Source organism: Lonchura striata, chromosome 6 (assembly GCF_050655825.1).
Source record: "Lonchura striata isolate lonStrDom1 chromosome 6, ASM5065582v1, whole genome shotgun sequence".
NCBI lineage: Eukaryota > Metazoa > Chordata > Aves > Passeriformes > Estrildidae > Lonchura > Lonchura striata.
In genome coordinates this window covers 19,845,039-19,870,353 of record NC_140708.1, presented here as the reverse complement: position 1 = coordinate 19,870,353, position 25,315 = coordinate 19,845,039, and the positions used below count along the sequence as shown (strand labels likewise).

The 25,315-nt window shown below is 42.4% G+C and overlaps 1 protein-coding gene across 2 annotated transcripts; it reads right to left on the bottom strand.

Moving 5' to 3' along the window:
- Positions 1 to 1,962: 1,962 nt before the first annotated feature.
- On the bottom strand, positions 1,963 to 24,798 carry LOC110480068 (dual specificity protein phosphatase 13B). Of its 2 annotated transcripts, none has more exons than XM_021547766.4 (4): positions 24,620 to 24,798; positions 10,656 to 10,847; positions 10,012 to 10,232; positions 1,963 to 2,383 (listed from the first exon to the last, which is right to left on the bottom strand). In XM_021547766.4, exons 2-4 carry the CDS (start codon positions 10,844 to 10,846, stop codon positions 2,175 to 2,177), a joined length of 621 nt encoding a protein of 206 aa, XP_021403441.3. In that variant the 5' UTR covers position 10,847; positions 24,620 to 24,798; the 3' UTR covers positions 1,963 to 2,174. The 2 variants fall into 2 exon arrangements, with proteins under 2 accessions (XP_021403441.3, XP_031361083.2); XM_031505223.3 differs by having other exon boundaries at positions 24,556 to 24,770.
- Between the last annotated feature and the right edge of the window lie 517 nt (positions 24,799 to 25,315).

Genomic DNA, 25,315 nt, shown 5'->3' with positions numbered 1-25,315 from the left:
TTGTTCTGGGATTGGATTATTCTCTTTGGGCATTTTTGAGTTTTTTTGATGTCTTGTTTTTATTGTTTAGTTGGGTTTTTTTCCCCCATACCGAAGAGGAAGCTTCTACTATACACCTGTAATGGTGATAAGAGCCAGAAGCCATGCTCTGCCAGTGCCCTAGCTTTCCTGGCACACTGCAGCTCCAGACAGATGTACTGATCCCAACTGCAAGTCACTGATGGCAGGGAAATCTGTGGCCTGCCCTGGCTGGCTAAAATAGTCACACAATGGCCAACAGGCCTCTCAGCTGGGGTAACTTTAGGCTCAGTCAATCTCACAAGTTGTTCACTTTACATTCTGCCCTGCAACCACGTATGTTTCCAGATGTGCAATACACTGGAAATTATAACCTGTCCTGATGGGCTCAATGCATGGAGATTTTGGACTGTTGTGTATCATACACCCCTTGCGCTTTAATATAGGGATTGGCATGGGTCGAATTATGGTGGTTTGAAGGGAGTGGTTAGTAAAGCAGCTGAAAATACCACTCACAAAACAGCTTCAGCACAATCTGCAATAAAAAAGAATCCCCAGACGGACCAAGATGGAAGAGACCCAAGTGCCAGGAGTGGTTCAGTCACCATGCTTACTGAAATCTAATCTCCTTGCTGTGGCAGGCAATAAGAGGCCTGTGAAAACTATAACCTGATTTTTTCCATCATTAGCTATGACCTCGCTTCTGACTGCTTACTTCAGTCTCAAAGGATGGGACCCTTTCTGGAGGGAAGACCTGTGCCTCTGTTCCCTGAAAGGAAATTAGTCTGTAGCATTGCTATGCTTTGCTTAATATGTTTATGAAAGTGGAAATACCACCTGAATTCCTCTATAGACTCTGCAGGGAAATCATGTTTCCATATTACATTATGAGAAATGCAGCAAAGGTGTGCTATGCTCAGTTAATATTTTTAATGTATGGAGGTAAAAGAAACTTCAGTTCAGAATAAGTATATGCTTCCCTCTTTCTATTCAACATCCATGGTGCTATAAATACAAACTGCAGGGTACTTTCAGAACTGAGAGCCTTTAAGACTTCTCAAGGGAAAACATCACACCAAATTAATCTGCCGTCAAGTGGAAATTCTATATTGTTTGCATTTGCCAATGTTCTGTATGTGGCTGTAATTGCACTGAAGCAAATATCTGCTTTGAGTTCTTCACAAGATTAAATGTGGCCAATTGGGCGTAAAAGAGTAATTGAAATGCAGAGCTGCTGCTTTGGATTTGTTAGAGGCATTGCTCATTTTTGCTTTGACTTGACGACACTAGGTTCTGACTTTCCATTAAAACAGGGAAATCTGGGGAATGTGATTTCAGGCATCGGGTTGCAAGCTCAGAGGAGGACATTCATCTGGCACTGCACTGCCCTGCAGTGTGCCAGCAGGCAGTGTGCCCTGGGCATGCTCCTTGCATGCAAGGGGACACCTTCCTCTCTCTGACCAGCAGAGAGGCTGTCGACAGCTGGGCCCCAGAGTGCAGCATCTGCTTGAGAGCTTCAGTTGGTTCCTGAGGATGTCATGGTCCTGAAGTTCTGAGTATTTGCCATAGATTTGAAGCAAAAAGGGCTTGTGAAGGTCCAGCAAGAGCCTCTGTGGCTTGTAGCAGAGGGAGTCCATGGTCTGAATTGCATCCTAACTAGTGTCACCACGTCAGACCAAAGGACCATGTTAGCTTGCAAAACCTGCAGTCTCACCCTAAGCCAGCTGGATGTGAAATGTTAAAGATTTGCTTAAAAGCCTTATGCTTTCCTTTTATTTTACTAGCTTAGTAATTTTCCCTCTTGCCAAATAAATGCAATTATAAGCAAGTAAAAAGTATTTTTTCAAGTTGACTGTGTTGCCTTTTAATTCTACATGAAAACCCAACTGCTCCCTGTGCCCTGTCCAACAGGTAGTTAAAAAACCAGGCCCAGGTGAGCAAAACTGCGAGTTTGAATCCTTCTTTATTCCATTTTCTTTCCTATTAGTGCGCTTATGTAAAAAATACATGCCTGACAGTTTCTAACAGTTTGCTCATGCTCAGCCTTTCCCCAGATTTTCTCTGTGCAGCTACAAAGCAGTCCTGACAGCATCCTTACAGTCTTCAGAGAGGGCAGCATCTCTTGGGCTGGTGCCAGGAGACAAAGCTTCTTGGCACTAGCAGGCTCCTCTGCCTGTGCCCCTTCCTAACCGGAGGTCCAAGTCCCAAAGCTGCTGGAGGAAGCCGGAGTTGGGGCAGATCCCTCTGTGGGAGCGCACAGTCTCAATGGCGGTGGCGAGGGACATACCTTCACAGATCATCAAGAAAGCGAGGACAAGAGTTGCAGACCGACTGATTCCCATTGCACAGTGAACCAGTACTTTGCCTAGAAAAAGGAGAGAGATTTGCAATTATGCCAGCAGGCCTCGTGGTGGGGATTATTGTGCTGGAGCAGAGATGGAAGCTGGTACTGGGGATGGACAAGCAGGTGTGTACAGCCCTGCAGAGCAGCCCTGGTGCAGTTCCTCTGGTTGGGGAACATGGGGTTTTTACTGGCTGGGGACAGAAAATTCGTAATTGTGTTCCAGCATCCGTGGTCACTTGTTTGAGCTTAGCTTAGCTGTCCATCTCACAGCACACCCTTATCCCTCCTGCCCAGCCTGCCATCCGTCGTGTCCCTGCTTGCTCACGTGTGGTTTTGGGAGTGATGTACTTGCTGGCAAAGTTTCAAGAGTTCATACTTGATATCTCTACTGTGGGAAGCAGCCTTGGCAGGTTACTTATTACTAGAGGGCTTGGAAACTTGGGATTTCAGAAGTGCAATGCTCAGGATTGCTCACTGCTGTTACGGCAACACTCCTGGTTTTCCACAAACTCTTCTTTTCTTCTTGCTTAGGGCAGTAATGCTTTCTGAGGGTGTTGACTGCTCCCCAGACTTTTTTGGAAGTGTGTGAAGAAAATGGACATTATCATTAAGAGCAGCTATTTGTGTAAGGCATTTGCAATAGCTCACTTACGCACTTTTATTTCTATAGGCTACCCCATACTAATCACTCTCCCTCCCTAATGCCTCTATTTTCCCCTGTTTATTAAGTGACTGGTAGGAAGACAATTTATGAAATGTTTTTAGTTTTCCATAGATTTCAGTGCAAGGTGTGCATCTTCATTAGGAGTTCATTAACAGTAACATCATGAGTCCTTCCCCTGTTGCTGTGAGTGAGCCTGAGGGAACACCTTCCAGGAATCCAGCAGTGTAACTCTTTCCTTCCCTCTGCTCTGCTTTTGGTTTTCCTGCTGTGATCATGAATGGAAGCAGCCTAACAAGCTCAATTGTGTATTGCAACTGCCTCCTAGGTTTCTAATATGTGATTTTGACCCAGTGGAAGAAGATGAATATTTTTTAAATGGTCTTATTTGAAATTAAAGAAAGTTTTTTAATTAAAGGAAAATTTTGCTCTCAGATGGAAGAATTCAGCTTTGTGGTCCTTTCCCTCTAGTTATAAACAAAGAGCTCATTCCAGAACCTGAAAATTTGCATCTTGTAAATATTGTAAAATGCTTCAACTTTCACAAAAATGGTAAGATAAATAAGAAAATTTTAATTGAGAGTGAAACTCAATTTTTGTATAACTGTTCTAATCAATTATAACCATGCCTGAATATTTGCACGCTCTCTTGTCCTTTGCTGCAATCAGATCTATTTTTCTCACAGATAGCGTGGCCCAGCAACTCAGCATTATGATTAGAAGTACATATGAACTTCTGACCACCAAACGGACAGCCTCCCATTAAGGCAGCTGAAGAAAATGTCTTTTTAGCATGGAAATTTCTGAACAGTTCACTGGAAATCTTCCCAAGTTTGAAACAAAGTATTTTCTACTTTTAAATTTTTTTCTTTTATTCTGTCACACGTAGAGTCTTGTTCATTCACTTTATAGCTGTACAAAATGCAATTTAGTGGCAGTATAATGTCTATCCAGAAAAGATGAAAAATCAGTGATGACAATCCCATGTTATTTTCCTTTGGAGATGGAATAGACTATCTCAGATGCTGGTTCTTTACAAAATGTAAGGAGAGGTAGAAAGAACAGACAGCTTTTCAGGGCAAGTTCCTTGTTTTGTTTGTGCTTACAGGATCTTAATCTCTCTATTACTAGGGACCAAGACAAAAATATCCTTGTTGGATGATGAGCCCGGATCCAGAAAAAACCCTCAGACTGATTGCCCCCATCTCCCTAGGTGTAAATTCTGGGTACTTTGTGCACAGCTTTTAATCTTAAATCCCATTTTGTTTATGATGAGTATTTATTTAGCAACCATTCTAGTTCTGACTAATGATGATGGTATAGCCACATGCTCAGAGAGGGTGAGCATGTGTTGTGAAAACCTGCTCTGGCCAGCAGGTTGAGAGAAGTGTTGAGTTCCACAATGTATGTGACACAGCCACCTCTCATTATCCTGGCATGAGAAATCCGAGTGCAGCCCTAAAGATAGACATGTCTTCAGTAGAAATAAAGGGACAAATATAGTCTCCAAGGAAGTGGCAAAAACAGCTCTGGTGACAGCATACTTGGACCAGGCATCAAAACCTTTGGGGGAAGGAAGAGGTTTTCCAATCTGAGGTTAGTTTTGCAGAATTTCTGTTTCTGTTTTCTCATCCAGATACAGTTTAATAGAATTTACTGAGATATTGCTGCCCTTATACAAGTTAACTTAATGTAAATTCTTGGAAGTGAAGTCCTAATTTTATGGGCATATGGAGAAATGTTTTGCACCCCTGCTAAAAGAAAATGCTAATTTGAATTTCCATCAGACTTCTTATTCAATGTGCTGCACTTCCATTAGCTTCCTCCCAGTCTTGTAGGGTGTGTATGCTGTATTATCTTCCCCAGAGAAGGAAGGCACTTGGCATCCAAATAACCCTGATCTGAGATTTTCAGAGGAGCGTAAAGGAATCAGGAACACAACTTCACTTTGAAAAATACTGTAAATAGGGCTAGGCCAAAAGATTTTTGAAAAATCTTTGCTTCAGTAGTTTGCAGGAGGCCTAACTGCAATGTGTTGGCAGGAATGGGAAATCCAGACATTCACCCAAAATGTACACCCAAATAACAGAAGCCAAGAAACAAAATGTTCTGAAAATTTTTCTTGGAATCAAACCTCTCTTTTTCATTTGTTTCTTGTTTTTGTTTTTGTTTTTTTTTTTTTTGTTTTGTTTTGGGATTTTTGTGTTTGTCTGAAAACTTCTGAGCTACTAGCACTCTACAACTAAAAGAAAAAGAATTTATATTTTGAACTGCATCATAAGAGAGAAAAACAAGCAAGAAAAAAACAGAAAGAACTGGCCTTGATGTTAGATTTGATTTTGCATCACTATATATTTTAAAATTAAATCTCAATGTGCACATAAACTGCATGGGGGACAGGACACTTTATGTTCTGAATCTAATTTTTGTAAAATTGTTTGAGTCCTCCCCCTCCACCTGTATGAAGACTTCTGCCTTTGAAAATGCTCTGTCCCACTAGCAGTCTTGAACTGAAGACCAAACTGAGCACAGGTACAAATGCTGCTGTTAAATATTTCCTGTTGTGTTTTTGTTGGAGGCACAGAAACCAGAACAAATGCCAGGATCCTGCTTGTACAGGCTGGCTCTATTGTTTTGTGTCTGTGTCTGAGAGAAGACTGTGTCCAAAAAGAATACACTGAATTTTCTTCCTTTGGCTTTTGTCCCTTTGGCTTATCTGCACTTCAGAAGAGTCCTCTTCTATCAGCAAAGTGCTTTAGAAGGTGTCTCGGCAAAAACCTGGACAAGCCCCAAGTACTGATCTTGGTCCTAATCTGCATGGTTCTCTAATCACTTGTTCCCATGAGGATGTAGGTATATTATCTCTTTTACAAGTGCAATATGTATTCCAACATTGTTAACCGCTGTGCATAGTGAAACAAGGGCTATGACAAATGCTGGTACACTGACAATAAAACTACTTGTTTGTTGCAGATAAATAAGTCATGTGAAATGATTTAATTAATGTAAAATTGCTCTAATGAAAGCAGATTTGAATTTACTGTGTGGTTATTTTTAGCAAACAAATTGAATGTTAAACTTGAGTAAGGAAACAAAAGCTGTGTTGCTATTTGGTTCTGTTTACAGGGTCAGACCCTTGTTTCTTAGCAGCGGCTGCAAATGGGTGAAGTGACACTGAAGCCCTGGTGACATCCTGCATGTGACCAGCGCCTGAAGCCTGTCTGCTCCGTGGGTGATTCCAGCCATTCCATCAGCCCCTCGCGGGACGCAGCTGAGATGTCCCAGCACTCAGGCTCGGATTCCTGGGCGGCTGCTGGAGCGCAGCCACGGAGAGCAGCGTTCTCAGAGGCGGCTGTGTGCTCCCGTCGTGTGGGAGGCAAGGAGCTCATAACCACATCTCCTGCACCACAGAATCCGTGCCATGAGCTGTCATCTTCCAATTCTGCCTGCCCCGCCCCCATTTGATTTAACATACAGTGCAAAGAGAAGCTGGACTGGTCCCACATTAGGGGACCATGTTGCAACCTTCTCTCTGAGCATGAAACAGGATCCTTTAGGAATAATGGGATTAACTGAGGAGAAGCAGGGGCACTTAGCTTCTGGCATTATTAAATCTTGCAATCCTTATTTGAAATTTTGCACCACACATCTCAAGCTACTTTTTGCAGAGCCAGACAATAACTGTCATCTGTCTGGGATTTGTGCAGAACAATAACACTTGTTTTTTAACAGCGGATTATGGATATTCTATCCAGCTCATGCCTGCTGTAACTATACTAACATCAAAGGGTTTGCACTGGGATAAAGTTTGCACATTCAATTTTGTTGGCCAAATTCAAGTTAGGAAATTCAATGTTGTTGAACAAGATCAGTCATTAAAACACATAATAACTTATTGTCCTTTTGCTAATCATCATTACATGAGCTAAATGTCCTAAACTAGCCTTTGCTTTCTTTCAGGATGGATTCAATTTGGCTTAAGATGAGGCTCCAGATCTGTCACCCATAGTCAACGTCCCAGCTGCCCTCACTCCATTGGATCCAGCTGAAGTATTCTGCTCAGCAGGAGACCTCAGCTGGGCTAATGGGCCCTAGGGGCTTGTTCCACTGTTTTCTCATCTCCTGTTAGGCTTTAGCCAGGTGCAGAATCCACTGCCTATTTCCCGATTAATCCAGTATCTATTTTGTCACAGCTGAAAATAGCAAAAAGACTACGGAGAGCTTTAAATAGTGGCAAGTCAGAGCAGGTAAGAGCTGTCATCTGCTGCAGAGTGGGAGGTCAGACTGAGGTATGTAACGCACTGACAGTGGAGTCAAGCAAGAAGACTCTTTTCTCCAAATTTAAGTAGCTTCTATAACTCCCACCAACAAGAAGGTGGCAGGAGAGGGAGCCTAGCTTTTCATTTGCTCCACTGAAGTGGAGGAAGAGAAATGGCTTTGAGAGAGTCTGCCATTTCAAGACTTTAATGGGTTATGTTAACCTGCCTGTTTTAAACACATTTGGAGGTCAATAAAAGGCAAAGCTCTTTACTTGGGAATCTTTCACTCAACAGAGTCTTAGTTTAATAGTTTTCATGGCATGCGTTCATCAAGTTCTTTCCCTAGTTTTTCTGTTAGACTTCACAAAACCCTGGTGATTTACTTTAGGTTTAGCTGCATTCCAGAGAAATGTAAATTGCACAGGTGGCCATGCAAAGGGTCAAGATTGATATTTAAGGTGTTGTCCTTTGAGTTTGAGCATGAGGAAGAAGGCTAGTACTTTCCCAACTCCATGTTTTTCTTGTAGGAAAGAGGACAGATTGTGCATCTGTTCTCTCTTGTCTGAGCCTTCCCAAACAGCTCTGTTACATGGGCAAAGAAACTGCCAGGCTGTGCTGAAGGAAAGGCAGTCAAGGAAGTTGGGATCATAAAATAATGCTTATGTGGCATGGCTGCAACAGTAGTGCATGTATTGTCTAATTTCTGCAACAAAGACTATGCAGCCATTGACCACTGTGACAGGAACAGCTCGCACGTAGGAGCAAGTAAGTATACACCCCTCTGCTTCCTTTTGCTCACACTCTAGCACCTGAGTTTTAAGAAACTGCTTTAGAATAAACTTCTTACATCACCAAAGATAATATTCTGTTCAGCTAAGGTAGAAATCTGGAATAAATCAGTCAATGCTGTTTTCTGGACTTGTGGTATAATGCATCAGATTATTTTTCAAGTGTGATGGAAATAACAGCTCTTATCTAATTCTAATAAGTACTTGATTCTTAGTTTTAAATATATTTGTGCCTCATGCAGTCTTAACTTTGACTTGTCCTCTTAGGTAAAAAGGATAATATATTTCTATTAAAGAAAAAAAGTGGTGTTAAATTTGCTTGTAGTAGTTAAGCAGCAGTCTTAAATTACTTCTTAACCAAAGAGTAGTACCTTGTTACATTCTGTATTTAATATAAACTGGCCTCTTATCACCTGGTATATTTTGTTTTGTTGTTCAGTTTCACTGCTTATAATAAACACTACTTTTTTTCCTTCTTCTAAATTATGTAACAATCCCCTCCCTGTCTCATCCCTGCACAGGTCATGGGTATTTAGCTGCTAAATTTCTGTACCTCAGGAAATTATGCTTCCAGAACATCTTGTTTATATATTTTCTAAACTGTTGCACTTTCCTCAAAATTATGAATGTCAGCAACAGCTGGACAGCGTATGATTAAATTTCACCTTGTCTCCATTCCCAGAACTCTACTTCCATATGGAGTTCAGTAAAGCAGTATTAAAAGCATGGGAGTAGGGATAAATATGCCTTGAGCTGTAACTTCTTCTGCATTCATAACTTAGTATTTCAGGATGCATTTTGCAAAGCACTAGTTTTGTTTGCTATTGTGGCTTCTACAATTCATCTGCTGTTTTCTGTCTTTTGTTAATTGATTTGGAACTTTGCTTTTACACAGACATGAACAGATTTTGGATCTTACCTTTCTCTGGAGCACAGCCAATAATGAATTCAATTGCAAATAGTGTATGCTATAATAAAAATGGGTGAAAATCCAAATTCCCCAAATGCAGCCCTAAGTTGCACAAGGGCAAAAATTTTCTAACAGAACAGAACAAGCCCTACAAAGAGCAGGAAACACACAGGTATCTAGCATTAAGGTACACTGTTTGCAGTTACTGTGCCTCCCCTTCCTGGCTAGTAGGGTGTGGACCAGATCTACCAATGTATACAATTAAACTGAGTAGTTAGTACTTTAGGACCCTGATTGCAATTAAAGCTCACCATGATGCAAGCAAGATGGTTTGCTGAGTGTACAACTCTTCTCTTATTAAATCACTTACTTTTGAGTAGTATCTGTACAGTTTTGTGGCATAGTGATTACTTGCTTTTGTGAAAGCTTGCCCTTAGTAGTAATGATCTCCCATTGGCCCCAAGCCTCTGGTCTTGTACCTGGCATGTATTTAGTGGATCTAAAGATTTGTTTAGAAGTTATACTTTTTCTAGCAACAGCATGACTTTATTGATGTTGCTTGATCTCCCTTCTATTAAATTGCTTTCTAGCAAGTTCCTATTCTGTGTTTGCAGGACTTAGACAGATTGTAGCATTATAATTGAATCTTCTTACTCAAATATGACACTTACCCTTGTCTTTTTTTTTAAATCCTATCACTAACTTGAAAAGATCAAATAATGTGCCTCCTCCCAGGTCAGTGTGTCCCTGTAGGTAATGAAGGACACTTGCTATTTTGTCTTTTACTGATGAATAACACTAGGCATAGGGAGAATCCCTTTTAAAGTCTGTTCAGTGCATCCTTCCCTGTTTCAGGGAAAGAGGAGAACTACCACTAGGAGTTCAGGAGGCAGGTAGGATGCTACTTTGTTTGGGTATTTCCATTCTTATCCACATGCAGGTGGGTTGGTCTATGTAAAATAATATTTGGTAACTTGCCCTGCTTGTCTGCTATGCAGAAAATATGCAACATGCACAGATGGTCTAGTTACCTCTTGGGGAATTCAGTGCTTCTCTGATGTACTGAGCAACAGGATAGAAGTGAATGCTGAGATCAAAGTTTGGGTTGTCCTCTGCTTCTACTCCATAGTAATCCACAGGCAAGTCATTGTAGAACTTGGGCCCAGTGTCGATGCGAAATTTCCCGGCCGCGGCATTCACAACGTGGGAGATGCCCATGCGGCTCAGCTGCGCCTTGTCACGAGCAACGTACCTGGAAGGAAGATGGGCAATCATAGTTGCCTGCTGCACTGCAACACAGGGAAGAGCATGCTGCTGATGCTGAGTTTGTTACAACCACGGGAAGTGATGGTGGCTATTTTTTTGACAGGTTGATCAGGCTCAAAGTGTTCATCAGAATGCTTTGAGACAGAAGCGACTTGTTAGGAAACTAATTGTTAGATTTCCCTCAGTTTTTCCCCAAACATATGTTCAGATGGTTCTCAACTGATGAAAGGTGGTGGTGGAGATATTTCTGCACAAGCTAAGGGTTTTCTGATTTCAAGGACTTTCTCACCAAGTCACCTCTGCTGAATATTGCCTCTCTGTATAAATAAATACTTTATTTATTTTTAAATAAAGAATGGAAGGTTTGGGGGAAGACATAAAATAACCTTCAGCCCTTCCTGTCTCTTACAGGTCTCCCACATAAAGGTTTGGCCAGACTTCATCCACGTGTCCTGTGGGGTGTGTGCGTGTGCAGAGCAGGCGCCGCAGCTCCTGCAGGGATGGTGTCCCAGTGCTGCTCCCACTGTCGGGCATCCAGCTTGAGGCACTTCTTATCCTAGGCCGCCGTAAGTCCTGGCTGCACAAGGAGTCCCAGGCCATCCTGAAAGGGGAGAGAAGGCATTCACCACTGTCCAGAGATAGTTCTGACAGGCCCCTTTCTTCCTCTCACCTTGTCAAAAAGTTGATTAAAACTTCATTATATTTTTAAAGATTATTTTCTTCATAGGAAATGGGGAAGTTCCTACTACTGTCTGGAATTCTAAATGCTATTATTAGCACAGTGAAAAAGCCCAGCCCTTGATATGCCAGCGTATTTTCACATGGAAAGAGGTAATGCTATGGAAAGTGTCTTGTGTAAATATATCAAAGGGTGTAGAAACAAAGAATTACATGATATGCTGAGGTTTTCCTTTAACCAGGTAACTAGGGCTTCCTTATATATTCTTAATCTGATTTGTCTTCTAATTTGCTCAACAAACTGATCTGGACTGAGTAGAATCATTACTGCAAAATCTTATTCACTGGTCAGCTATTAATTGTCAACTTCAATGAAGAAAACTATGTAAGGAGTAGTTTGGTTCTTTCCAATGGTATTTACTGGCCATAATGGTTGTCCTAATGAGAAATGTTCATGTTAGAAAAATATGGATTAGTTACTGTGATTCCAGCTGAGCATTTATATGAGCATTGACTAATTTTTTTTTAGTAAGTTGGTTTAATTTGCATTCCTCTCCTCTCTGCTCCTTTCAAGAAGTATCCCATTTCTAATCTTGAAGCAAGTACTTCAGTTACAATGAGAAACACTTTTTTTAGGCATCTCTTTATCTTTGGAATTACTCTGTTTCCATATGGTACATTTCTTTTGAAATAGTGGTTCCTCTACATTGTTAACTGTAGAACTGAACTGTTGAGAGGATTTTTTAAGAGGGCAATAGAAATTACAGTTTTCTCAGAGTCCTGCTCGAAGAAAATATTATACTTCTTTTCTTGTATGTTCTAAAAATGACCCAAACACCTGCATTACAGAGGTAATAGGAAGTCTGTCAACTCATGAGCCTTAAAACAGAAGCACCTGTCTAGGACATAGGTGAAGTTGCAGTCAGTGAGTCAAGTCTTGCTCTGAAGCATGTCTTCTACATAAATGATTTGAGGGGTGGTTTGGAGTAAAACAGTCCAGGACAGCAACCTGAAATCTTGCATCTTTCTGCTGAACATATCTATTATTAACAAATAGGTTGTATTTAAGTTCAAGCACCTTCAATGACCATTCATTTTCAAACACCAACTGTGGTGAAATGTTCTCCTAGTTTCCCACCCAGGTATTTTCTCTAGCCCTAAGTTCACATTTTGGTGTAATTTTATTTTGCATGCACAAAGACCGAGCAAGAGGATCTGCAGGCTAGCCTGCTGTGGAAGCTCATTGCATCTTCATATTAATGCATTTCCTTGCTGAAGGGCAAATGGAGCAACTAATTCCCTGAAATAGCCATAGAAAAGGAGGGAAGTGTTAGGCCACAGAATGCTCCCTACAAGTCACCCTTCTGCCATGCATGTAGGGTGATCTGCTTTGCCACCCAGTTGCCAAGAGGAGCCCTCTGTCATTTCAGTACACCTTCTCCTGCCACCTCCATGGCAGCTCTGGCATCTTGGATACAGTCAGTTTTCACCAAGTGATGTTCCCACAATGGTCTTTGTATTGTTACAAGAGCATTACAAAGAGCTCCACTGTGGAATGTGCTCCCCTCCCAAATGTGCATATCTCCTCCAGTGTCAGCTTTTACTGTGGAAACAAAAGCAGATGTTCTTGCCCATTTTGGATGGCTCTTTGCAAGAGGAGGCATGGAGGAATTCCCTACTGGAACAGGCATTTCCCATTTATTTTGATTGCTGCTTTGACACTGGCCACCCTAGTGTCCCCTGTGCCAGCTCCTGCCTGGCTCCGGCTGGTGATTTTGGACACTTCTCTGATCCCATAAAGGAGATCTGCAGCAGAAATGGGACTTGGATTTCCTGTGCCCTGACCAAAGGGCCATCTGCCAGTTCATGAAGTATTTTCAAGAATAACAACCTCCTCCAATCCTTCCCACCTCATAATATCTGCAGTAAATGTTCCCCTTTTTTGATGTACCTAATTCCTTGCGGTGTGGCTAATGACCACTCTAGGACACTTCTCCCTCCTTGTAAAGTTGCTTTAAACTGTTTTGGTTTTTTCTTATTCAGTACTGTCTGTTATCCTTTTCTCTTGCTTTCTCCACTGTGTAAATACTTTCATTTTCCTCTTACCTCAGTGGACTGAAGGCTGCTGTCAGCCTTGCTTTCCTAATCCTCACAGGAGCTGGGCAGATAACTGTGAACCTGAGGAAAAGGCCTCCTTCAAAAACTTGTTTTGTTTTGTTAGAATTGTTTCTAAAAGGGAACATAACTGCATAGGCTGGGCAAAAGGAGGTACTGTCTGCTACATGGATATTTAAAGCTGTGGAATAATAGTCTTTATAAGATGGGACTACTTCTTCAGAATTATGCTAAGATGACTTTCAGCTTGTGCTCACATGGACACTGTATTATAGATTAGGAATTTACTCCTGTTGAAACACAGATGTGAACTGCTGATGGTGTGTACAAAGCTTATTTCATTTTCGTTCTGGTCACATGTTTTTTAATTGGAGAATATAATCATCCAATAAAAAGGAAGGACTAGAGTTCAAATTTCAAATGTGAAATAACACTAACAGGCTGCAAATTGACTCAAAATCAGAGAAGCCTCAGTAGGACTATACAACTAATATATTGAATATTGAATGCATTGAAAAAAAAACCTTTCCATAGAAAATTTACAGACAGAAAAACAAGATTTTTTTTCTGAATAAATGACTACTCAGTTCTGACATTAGTCTAACATCTTAACTCACTAAATTTATACATGCAAGTGTCATTACTGAAATGCACATGTTTAAGGAAAACAGTGCTATGATTAAAAAGTTCTGTAATGTTTTATAAGGAACATGGATAGATTTAAAAACATTAGTGTGAAAGGAAAATTATTATTTGTAATAATGTGATGGTTGTTCATTTAAAAAATGTTTTTAATGACTCTCAGCTCACTTTCTCTATACTAACTTTTTATAGTGGATCAGTTTCTAAGATGTGTGTTGTATGAATGAGCATTACAACCAGCATTTAAAATGCTGGTTTCTGGATGCTGATAACATGAGACATTCCTGATCTTTGCTCTACTGGAGTTGTATTTTGGTAATTATTCAATCACATATGAGAAATTTTGCCATTGTATTTATATTAATTTTGAATAGGCAGGTATTGCAACTGTAGTTGTATCTGTACTATGCAATAGAATTTCCTTAATTACAACTAGCAGGAGGAGTGCGATCAGAGGCCTGTTGCAAGCAGGTCATTCTGATGATGCAGAGTGACCCAGAGGATGACACAGGCTGGTGAGAGCAACCTGATCAATGGTTCCTAATATATCAACTATCCCAGGAAGAAAGTGGTCCTGTCAGAGGTCCCAGATAACATCTCCTTCATGACTAGGATTCTCTCTGCCCAGTAGGGAATGCCCCTATGGACTGCATACACTGTGGATGCTTTGGTTGGGTTTCAGTTAATTCAGTGACTACAGCTCTATCTGTAACAGAATTGGTGCAATTCAGTGCCATGCTGGAGAGAGGGCCTTTAGAGCCTTTAGGTTCCTTTACAGGTGTCTCAGTCCTTGGAAACATATGCCACCTTTTATCTAATTTCCCAATTCCATGGTATTTAATTAAACAACAAAATTAAAAGTCAGTATAATTTGACAATTTATCATTGCCTTGATACAAGATCAAGTTGAGAGGATGGTATGAAGGCTGACATGAAACAGCAGAAAAGCCTGCAGCATGATGCTGAGGTAAGTCAGGAGGAAAACGCAACTCTTGTGTCTAGGATATTTAGTAGAAAGCCTTTACAACCTCTGCTTTAACTTGCATTTAAAAATGCCAAGATAAACAAGGGACCTGTGTATACTGTAAGGATGTTAATGTGTTAATTTCAATCAAGTGTCAAATAGTTTAATCATCCCAGGACCTATGCTGGCTTTTCTGTATGGGTAGAACTTAGCCATTTTCTTATGACATTAGTAAAAATATTTCTGAGTCTTTAAATCCCGAGAACAAAGCAGCCTCCATCCTGTGTTTTCTCAAGCTGCTATATGCTATAACCTTGCCATCCCAGTGAAGATATCAGTCTGGCTATACTTTGAATAGACTGATTTGTGGTGGTAAAAGACTAGGCTGAAGCTCAGGACTTGGCCAAGTAGGTCATGTCAAGTTCATGCCTATCATGTATTCAAAAGCCATAAACATTTCTCAGAAAGCCTATCCCCTAGAAAGGTTCCTCCAAGCTAATGTATGTTTGAGAGAGGGTTTTGTGTTGCTACATCGCCACACAAATGACAAGTATTACTGTCATCATTCTTTCTTCCTTAGCGTTTAACCCAATAGTCTCACTGGAGTCATAATTTATCAATTGCTAGGAGCACTACGAGATATAGATGGTATGAATCAAACAGCAATGACTGAGGTAGGGCTGGCTGGACTTGAAAGCTGAGACAGAGGCAGTGTCTAGGGAGGCACAAGGTATTTGAGTAGCCAACTGTTTGTAAGAAAATATCTTCAGCAGCTGGAGGCTATAATCTGAACAGCACTTCCAAATTTAGTGGAAGCTTCCAGACCCATAAGTGTAACCTAGCTATGCATTTAGGGCACTTGGTGGGGCTTGGCAAAATCCATTGCTCTCCACAGCTCACACAAGGCCTATGGTCAGGAGCAGACTAAATCTTTGTACTGGACAGCTTTCAGCAGCATAAGGCAAAAACATTTGACTTTTTTCCTCTCGATATTGCACTGGTAAACATTTTCCATCCTAACTTCAGAGGAATTATGATGCTTCCCAACTGATAAAGTAAAATATTCTCTGTGTGCTATCCAGGGAAATCAGCAGCTACATTTTTGATACAAAGCACTACTCAAATGTAAGGAAGAATTTAATCAACCCATCCTGGTACTCAAATATGCTGAATTTACCACCATTTCCACTGATGTTATGGATTTCCAGGCCTCAGAAGCCTCAAAATGTCTGATTTTTTCATAGTATGTCTGTGGGCCAGGCTGTAGGTCTCAAATCTAATGGTCTTGACTGTTTCAGGATGTACATTAGCATGCAGGCCCCAAGGCAGGGTAGCCTTGGAGTTTTGTTTTGATTTTTGGGGTTTTTTTTTGTGACTGTAGAATAAAATATTCTCTTGTCATCAGTTGGTTAGTACATTTATATTTACCAACCATGTGTGCAGTTCCTGACAGTGACTAGACAGGCTCAGCCATCCTCTGATGTGCAGCAATGTTGTACCAAGTGTGCAAAACCTGGCCACCTGCTGATTTGCTAACCCTTCTGAGTCTTGAATGTATGTTTATTTTATTCTTTAGCCATGGGAAACCAACTCTGTAGAGTTATTGCCCACAGAGCAGCTTTGAGTGGACAGGAGAAGTGAAAAATATGAGCAGCAAAATTATTTTTTCCTGACCCATCCTTTCCTCACAAAATGCAAAACCATGGGTCACTGTACCTGGTCACATATTTGTAATGTAAGTGGAATCCTAACCATGTTTATGAGTTAGGACAGAGACATGGACAGAATCTGTGCCACGTAGAGAAATGCACATGTTGTATGCTTTACAGAAACCATGGCTGATAGGAAGCACCACCACAAGGATTGCAGAGATGAGGTAGTTTATCCAACCCAAGCTCTTCTGTGGCTTCTTCACCACTGAAGCTTGGATATATTATGTTTCTGAATTGGACTTTTTATTTAGTAGTTACAAATTTTACATGCCATTTAATAGTGTGCATTGTAACTATTTAAAGTTGAGCATAAAACAGGCCCAGACATTGTTAACAATCTGCATGTTACGATATATTCTTTTGTGTAATTGCTTGTTATAGCACCAGCTATTAAGAATTTATTACTGGTGCATTTTAGGTAGTGCTTTACAGTCATTTAATTATAGCCATCTAGCAATCATTACATAAATATGCATTGAGAGCAAGAACCCAAAGTAAGGTGACCCAAAAGGCTTCTACCTGCCAAGACCATCGTTTGGACCCTCAGGTGGCAATGATGTCATTGCATATGCAGGGAAAGAGAGAGTTTAAGGCTGTACAGGGAGCTGTGTTCCTCCCAGCACTAGGTGTTCATGAAGTCATCAGCTGGAGCAAGAGCACTGTAGAGCTCTAAGGACCTGAACTTGGCTATTGGCAAGCAAGAGCAAGTAAAGCAAAGTTGGTTCCCTTCCAGCCCTAGGCCCAGCAAAGATGTGACTTTTGGCTGTGAGCACAGTTCAGCTACAAAACCAGGCCCTCTGGAGCCCACTGGTACCTCTACTCTCAGCTGCCAGCTGCATCCTTACACCCATTAACCCAGCCTGATCTGGTAGACCAACAGATACACTTCATATGACCCAAAGACAGTAGCTGGTCCAAAATGCATCTCCCACATCTCCATGCTATTTATGACTGCAACACCATGCCCACATTTGAGAGTCTCTTTAGCTCCTGGCCAGGCTACTGCTTCTACTCAAATATTATTGCTGGTGTCCTCTCCTGCAATGGACTTCAGCCATCAGACTTCACTGTCAGTTCTGACAGCCTCTAACTCCTTCCTCCATTCAATACTGACTTTTCACTACTTCTTGAGAAAACAAAAATCCCAATCTATAGCATTATAGCACTAAACAGTTCTTAGACATGCTATGAAACACTCTTGATATCACTATGCTTGCACTTCAAGACAGGCTTACCTAAAATTTAGTTGTTCTGTGTTAAGGCTGGCTCTTCTGGGCTCAAGAATTGTTACATCACTGTTACATTACTCTCTTCCCTCCAGCAATAACAGGTTGTGGGTGAAAACTGGTGTTCTGTGAATTTGTAAGCTCTATTTTTCCTCCTAAAAGCGCCCTCAGAAACTTCCTGAAAAGTTGAAGGATGAAACATTTCTGAAAGACAGGCTGGCAAGTTGATGCAGGTTGCTCTAAATCAGGAGCAACATGTGCCACTTTGATTTTCTCTTGGAGCTGCCAGTCAGAACCAGCTGGGTTGTCTGGCTGACACTGGTTTTTTGGTACAACTACTCCAAAGCTCTCACCCTCCCTGAACAACATATATCCTAGCTGCTTTTTCATGGCTCATAGCAATGCTTTACCAATATTTGCTGCCTGCACTTGCAGGGAGCGTTTGTTGCTCCTATTACTGGATGATAGTACACTATGACCCTCAGAGAGGTACAAGCTTGGATTTATTCACAGATGGCCTGAAATGCGCTGAGTCTGTTCTCTGATGCAGACCTGGTGGCCTGGAGGCTCACCTTTGTGGTGCTCTTCAGCCTCACTGTCACTGTGTGGGAGACAGAGCCTGTTCCTGCTGTAGCTCAAGCACATTTTCTGCTCCATATGCATGGCTGTTTGGGCTGAAACTGCAACTACCACAGAGCCCAAGTCCTACACTCTTTTGGATATAGTCTGCTATGTAAGGAGTGTTGATTTGGACATCACACGTCCAACTGAACACAACATGAGAAAGCCAGGTGGGCTGCACTGAGCATAGAGCTTGCTCAGAGAAGAACAAAGTGTCACTTGGGTGTTGTTTCCAGTCTTTCAGCTATGGTTTCATTCTTGAGATTTACTCTATCTTTCATATTCTTAATGTAGCCTCATATAATTTTTCCAGGTCACCTTCTAAATGACCAGAAGTCATGTTTATTTCCTGCTTTGGCAAGGTTTAGAGGCCAAGGATTTCCTGTGCTGTGCCTTGCACAAAACCCCAGTTGGAATGCAGTCCCTTAGCTCAGTATCCTGTGGCCCAAGAGAGTTTAGCAGCCCACATCTGAAGGTGAATGAAGCTGCTGTTAACAATAACTAATACAGCAGTGTCCTCCAGCACAGAACTGAAAACATCATGCTTCAGAATTCAAAGAATCCCATTACAAATGAATGGTTTCTGCCCCAAGGATTTAACCAAAAGGATGGCACAATGCAAAGCCTTTCTCCCCTGTGACTAGCTCTGGTATGTTCTTCTATCTTAAAAACAATATATTGCTGCTTCTTCTTTTTTTTTTTTTTTTTTTTTTTTTCCTTGTGTCTCTGCTGTTTGAGGGCATTATAAGTTTCACTGCTCTTTGTTCTTCTCCTGTGGTCTCTACCAGCACCACAAAGACTCTATGCTACCCATCTTAGAGGAGAGAGCAGACACTTATCCCCTACACGGCATAGCAGGAGGGCTGAGTAACCTGCTAGGAAGTAAAATGGGAAAGAGCAGGAGGTAGGTAGCCAAGATTCCCTGGTGTTTCTTGGGCATTGGAATGCCTTTCATGCATGTTATTACGGTGATCCTGTGAGGAATAGTGCCATTCCCACTGCACAGGTGGAGATGGTGAAGTTAAGCTTGTTTTCTGTATCTCTCCCCAAGTCTGAGCTGGAGGCAGCTGAAGGGCAGAGTGCTGCCAAACACTGGTAGCGACAGCCAGACCTGAGTGAAGAGCTGCCCTCGGGTTTCGTGCGGGTCAAAAGCCTTCACTCACCACTGGCGAGCAAAAAGCAGCTTACAACAGGCAGTAAGTAACCATCAAGGTTGGACTTCCTTGCTCTTGGGGACAAGGATTTTAGGAATCATTTGGCAGATATTGACTTCAATACTCAAAAGGAAATTCAGAACACATTAAATCAAACTAAGGACAAGAAACCCTTTTATCACTGTGCTCCTGATACCCTTCTTTCTATGCTTGCAAAGTCTTTTTTTTTTTTTTTACAGTTATTTAAAAAAAATAATAGTATGATCTCTTATTAAATGTAGGGACATTATGGCTTTAAAGCAACTGTGCTGTCTAATTGTTTCTTTATCTTTCTCACACCCCAGCCTCTCTGATCTGAGACTTGTTAGCAATTTGATAGCCATGGCAAGATGTGGAGAGGTCTGGAAGGTTAGTTCCAGTAGCCTTTATTTAACACCAGTGTCTTCTGGCAGAAGGATAAACCACAGACAGAGCTGATTGCAAGTTCCTGTGGCCCAGGTTTCTGGCTACAAAACTGGGAAGGATAAACACCTTCTTAAACACTGCAAGACAGAACAACAGAAAGGAATGGAAATCTGCTCATAATGCAATGGCTAGAAGCAATCCAGCTGGTTTGTTTTATTCCCACCATGAGAACTATGGTCAGTCCCAGTGCAAGCTTGGCCACCTGTCAGATGCAGTTTGTGAACTCAGGCTGATAGGAATTTGACACGCTCTTGTCTTGGAGCATGCTGGTATGATCAATGCAAATTCCTCCTACAGCAGTGACACAATGTGTATGCTACCCATGCAGTCACAGATGCCCCTCATAAATCATTAAAATACCGGCTAGTTCTAATCAGATCCTTTGAGTTATAACGTAATACACTATTTGAGAACTAAAACCAGTAAATCAAGTTAGCACAGAGGTCAGAGTGAGACTGAATACAGCTGAAATTTGCTTGCTTATGTGTGTATAGTCTAAGAGATGCAAGGGAAGGAAATGAAATCCCAAGTCAGCTAAGCAAATTGCTTTCTTCTTATTGTAAAAATCTAGCTACTTAAGTCTGTGGAGGGGAAGAAACCAGAAATTCATCATATTCTGTAGCAGAGCTGATTTGAGGTCTAGAATTTCCCAGCAATTGTGTTAGCTCTTGGGATTACAGGTATTTCTGATCATTTGTCCTCCAGGTTAACTCTTACCATTTCTGTAAAACAAACGAGCAATTAAAAATATGTCCCCTAAATCTCATTGATCACCTACTATAAAAACAGAACATATTTTTTTTCTATAGCATAGAAAACAGGTAACTTCTAACAATAATAAAATAAAATCAAATCCTATTAGAAGCCAGATGTCGTGGTTGCACTCTTCAGTGCAACCTGGGGCACAAGAGGAACCTTTGTGAAAGGGAGGCTGCAGTGCCCAAGTGCTGGGAACCCATAAGTTGATGTGCTGGGGTGCTACTGCATAGATCCAAATAATCAATGCTTTCTTTTCTGTATGGAAAAGGTTGAGGGCCATCTAAATTTTTTGAGTGTTATCTGACTTGGAGGACAACATGGTATGGGGTATGGCCAACCTCCACAGCAAACAAGTAGTTTGGCTGCTATAAATGGTATCTGTCAAAGAATGATACTGAAGGCTAACTTCCCCATTTATGCTATATTTGCATGTACATTTTGTTTCTTATGCTATACTTAAAAGCGACAGTAATTGTTTCTACCCTTGTGGCAGGGACAGTCTGGAGCAGAGGATCCTGCTCTGCTTAGGCTGTGTCATTCTCAGAACTGCTGAGTACTTCCTCATGTGTACTTTTCCCTTAAACCTTTCTGTCCTAAACTGGACAGAGTGTTTTTAAAGCCCATACAGCAGAGTAACTTGGCATTTGAGTTATACCTATGGAGCCATATTTCTCTAATGGTCTGCAGAGAATGCTCTCAGAGGCCCAGTTGTGGTAGCCTCCCTTCAGTCACAAACATCATCAGAACAGGACTTTGCTGTAATCCTGTGAAAGCTTGTTATTCTGGGCACAGGCTTAGCTTTTGGGAGCTGCAAGTCATATGAACTCTTGGGGTTCATGCTGGCAACTCCTGAGCTGAAACATCTGGTGATGCAAACCACTAATGGTGATGCAAACCAGTGATCCAGAAAGTCACCATAAACCAGTGAACAAAGTCTCCATGAGTCACTGGCAGTATATAAAAGAACTAGCAAAAACCAAGGCAGTAAGTAACAGGTGGGGAAGATAATGAAACTTATGCACCAACAGCTTCAAACTTGGGTGCATGTATGGAGCATGGATTAATATTAAGATGGATTAATATTGTGTTTTATTTCTAATTAAACCTCAAGCACGTCTGAATTTCTCTCAAACCTGGTGGCGAAATAGTTGAAACATAGAAGGAGAAACAATGATCAGTTTCATTAGAGGTGCAGCACAGCTTGGTGTGGGAACTTAAGGAAGATTTGTTGGTCAACAACAATCTCCCAACTCACTTTAACATGCTCTCCATTTAATTTGTTCTGCTATTGTAAATGTGAATCCCTGAAGTCAGACTCAGTTTTCATGGCTTTTGTAGTCTCTGCAGTGTCAGCAGGAAGCACAAACCAAAGACTTAGAGGACTTGAGCAATGTATATTTCTCTTAACGAAATCCAAACCCAGGTGACATTTTTGGGAGAGAGGGAACAGGAAATGGAGTCCCTTTAGGGGGCAGGGGCTTTTCACAACACTCAGAAACTTGGCCTACATTTCTGGTCTCCTCCCTTTCTTCTCCACAAAGGGCTTGTAGCATTTTTAGATGAACTTGGATCCACTGTATGTTGTTGAGAGAACCTGCTGGGAAATTAGGTGACTCCTGCACTCCAGGGCAGAGGAAATGTGTGTTTCTGCTTTGTGTTTTTAGGAAAGTAGGAAGATGAAATTCAAAATAAAACATAACAGATGGGAATCTCACAGAGACAGACACTGGGAAATGTTTAGACAAGCTTTGTTCCCAGTTCTTGAGCTCAGAATTTAGCCACTAAGCTGCAGAGAGACTTCAGAAAGACAATGAAATGCATTTTGGCTTCAAATACAGTTCCTCCAGATTCCAATGAGAGTTGTGCACGTGAATCTGAAGGCAAAGTATAGCCAGCAGTATGGGGAATAGATGTAATATGAGAAACTCTTATGCTATATTATTATAGTCTGAATTGTTTCCATCATTTTGGGTTAAGTAATTCCCCACTATCCATCTCTGAAGTGCAAACAGTACAGCCTTGATGTGCCCAAGGGAAAGGAAGCAAACCAGCCTTTGAATCTTTACCCAACCTTACTGCTCATATTTTGCTTTCAGTGAGTAAGTGTTCAAATCCTTTAATACTTCATTCCCATAAAAATATATTTACCAGGGGTTTTTGTGGCAGCAGTGAGGCTGTGTTTATTATTTTAGGAACACCACATGACTGGCTTTAAAGAAAAGACAAGGCAGGAGCATGGAGTGCTGCAAATCTATCAGAGAACAGCAAGTTTTCCACCTGTTGAGGCAGCAGCCACAATAACAGATGCACATAATAATTACCTCTACCTCAAAGGCAGTACCTAGTCCTGCACCTTCTGCTCCCCACCTAGCAGACAGCTTGGTAACAGAATTACAAAAGAGGAGCATTGAGACAGAGTACATAGTGCTTTGTGAAGAATAAAAACCCAGCTCTTATTAAAAAGAAACTGGAAGGTGGAAGATAAGAAGGAAAGATCTGAAGCACCATGATGCTAAAAGAAAAGTGAAGCTAAGGAACTCCAAGAGTGTGTCTTTTTTTTTTAGAGTGGCAATCAGGTTTTTGCTAATACCCTTTCCAAAGCTGCTTTCATTTGTACTCTCAACATTAGAGCTAATTTCTCTGATAAACAGGTGCCCCACACACCTACTGGAGCCCATTCCTTCCCAGAGATGATTGATTCTGCAGTGGCAAGAGGGGCACACAGGGTAAGGGCCTCATCTCAAGTGACACCATGAATGACCATGACTGTGTGCCAGTACCGTGTTCCTATTCCTCTCTTTGCTTCTTGGCACTGGGATTGTGCTGGAGCTACATTTTGCCCCATTCGTCCCCCAGAGCACCTGGTGTAAGAAGGGCAGGGGACAGAAGGGGGACAAAGGATGTATGGCAGGCAAAACATTTTGGTCTTTCCTGCTTAAGTGCTGAGGCTTTTAAGGGTCTCATTCTCCTCTTCCTCCGACTACCAAAAGGAAAGTGGTGACATTTGGCTGGGTGAGGAGGACTTGGCCTCTGGAGTGATTTGTACCATAGTAGTTCCTTGCTGCACAAAGGAACAGATCCTTCCTAGAAAGGATTTGTAGGGGAAATTATCTCAGATCCCATTTAATCTTGACAGAAGAAGATGAGAAGACTGTGTGCTGAGTTAGAGTTTTCCTTTGAATTCCTATGGTGTTGAAGGCAGCACTATAAATAGCCACACTATCCTTTTTACCCTGGTACAATTCTGTCTCCAGCTCCCCATACAGACAGCAAGTCTGCTGGTAGGTATTTAGCAGGAATTAATTTAACCCAGTCTTCTCCTTCTGTATTCTTTTACTCCAATCATCACAATGGCTTCCACAGCCATACAAGCATGTTTCCTCAATAAAAATTTTCTGAGGAAGACTGTTGATATTAAAAATCCCATTTCTGTCTGAAAATTTGATCTTAGTTATAAATAAATATCCATAAATATCCCAAACTATAAAGAGTTAGTATGAAAAAAAACCCCAACAACCCCTCCCCCTTCCCCCTCAAACTTCTTAATCTTTCATTTTGTTTCTCCCAGGTTTTGGTTTTGAATTGCACAGCATTTTATTCATAGTCTGTTTCACATTTTCTCCTGTGTAACTGGCTGGACAGTCTCTCCTTTCCCAGGATCGACTTGCGAACATCAGCTGAGAGGAAGGAAACACATCCAGCGTTTCATGGCTATTATCTTACAGATAGATTTGTAAGAAATTTAAATACAAGCTAGACTGGTATTTAAATAAAATGGGCTTGTTTTTTTAGCATCTTTTTCAGCGAGAGCCTGTAAGTGCAGCTGGAAAGCAAACCGGAATTTCACAAATCCTGGAGTTGTGGGTCCAAGGGCCCGGCCCTGGCGGGGCTCGCTGCTGGCGGGGCTGGCTGCGGGGGGCTCGCAGTGCTGACAGCGCCGGCTCGGTTTGTAAACAAGCTTAAAGGTACTTGCCTGGTAGTCGAAGCTCCCGCGCTGCGGTGTCTTGGATTACCTTTGTCTGAATAACACCACTCACCTTCCTCCTAACGTGCCACCTGCACAACAATTTCTAGCCTCTGCAGTGTTCAGTTTATTCAAAGCCTGTTTAATTCTGTTAACCGTGACCCGTGCTGCCCTCGCCCGCTCGGCCCTGCGGCGGCAGCCGGGGTGAGGCACTGCGGGGCAGCGCTGGGCCGGGCCGGGGCTGCCAGCGCTGCGACCGGCCGGGGGCGCGGCGGAGCCGGGACACGGAGCCCGGGGCTGCCCCGCCAGCGGGGCTGCCGCGGCTGCTCCCTGCGGGGCAGCTGCACTCAGCCCGGCCGTGAGCCGTGAGGGGACGCCTGGCCTTAGCCCGTGCGGCGGCAGCCGGTCCGTCCTGCTGTGCCCTAGCCTGCCAGGCGGCGCGGGCCGCCCGCGCCGCGACAGGGCGAGCGCCTTCCCGAGCACAGCCCCCGCATCGTCTGCTCCGGTTCCCCCGGGGTTTGACCCCATTTCGGAACACAGCGGCCACGGCGGGGCCGGGGCTCGGTGCTGGGTGGCAGCGCCCGCCGCCCCGCGCGGCCCCGCCGGGACCTTCCGCCCACCCTCCCGGCCGCGGCGCGCCGGGCCGACCGCGCCACCTGGCGGCCGCAGCCGGAAGCGCGGGCGCGGATGGGATGCCGGGTGGGATGGGATGCGGGGTGGGATGGGATGCGGGGTGGGATGGGATGAGGAGTGGGATGGGATGAGGAGT

Excerpts from the sequence above, each read along its gene's own strand:
- LOC110480068 (XM_021547766.4), bottom strand. The coding sequence starts at position 10,846 with ATGGCCTGGGACTCCTTGTGCAGCCAGGACTTACGGCGGCCTAGGATA. Across the intron at positions 10,233-10,655 it reads AACCTTTATGTGGGAGACCT|GTACGTTGCTCGTGACAAGG; the intron begins GTAAGAGACAGG and ends TCTTCCTTCCAG. Across the intron at positions 2,384-10,011 it reads AGCACTGAATTCCCCAAGAG|GCAAAGTACTGGTTCACTGT; the intron begins GTAACTAGACCA and ends TCCTTTTTCTAG.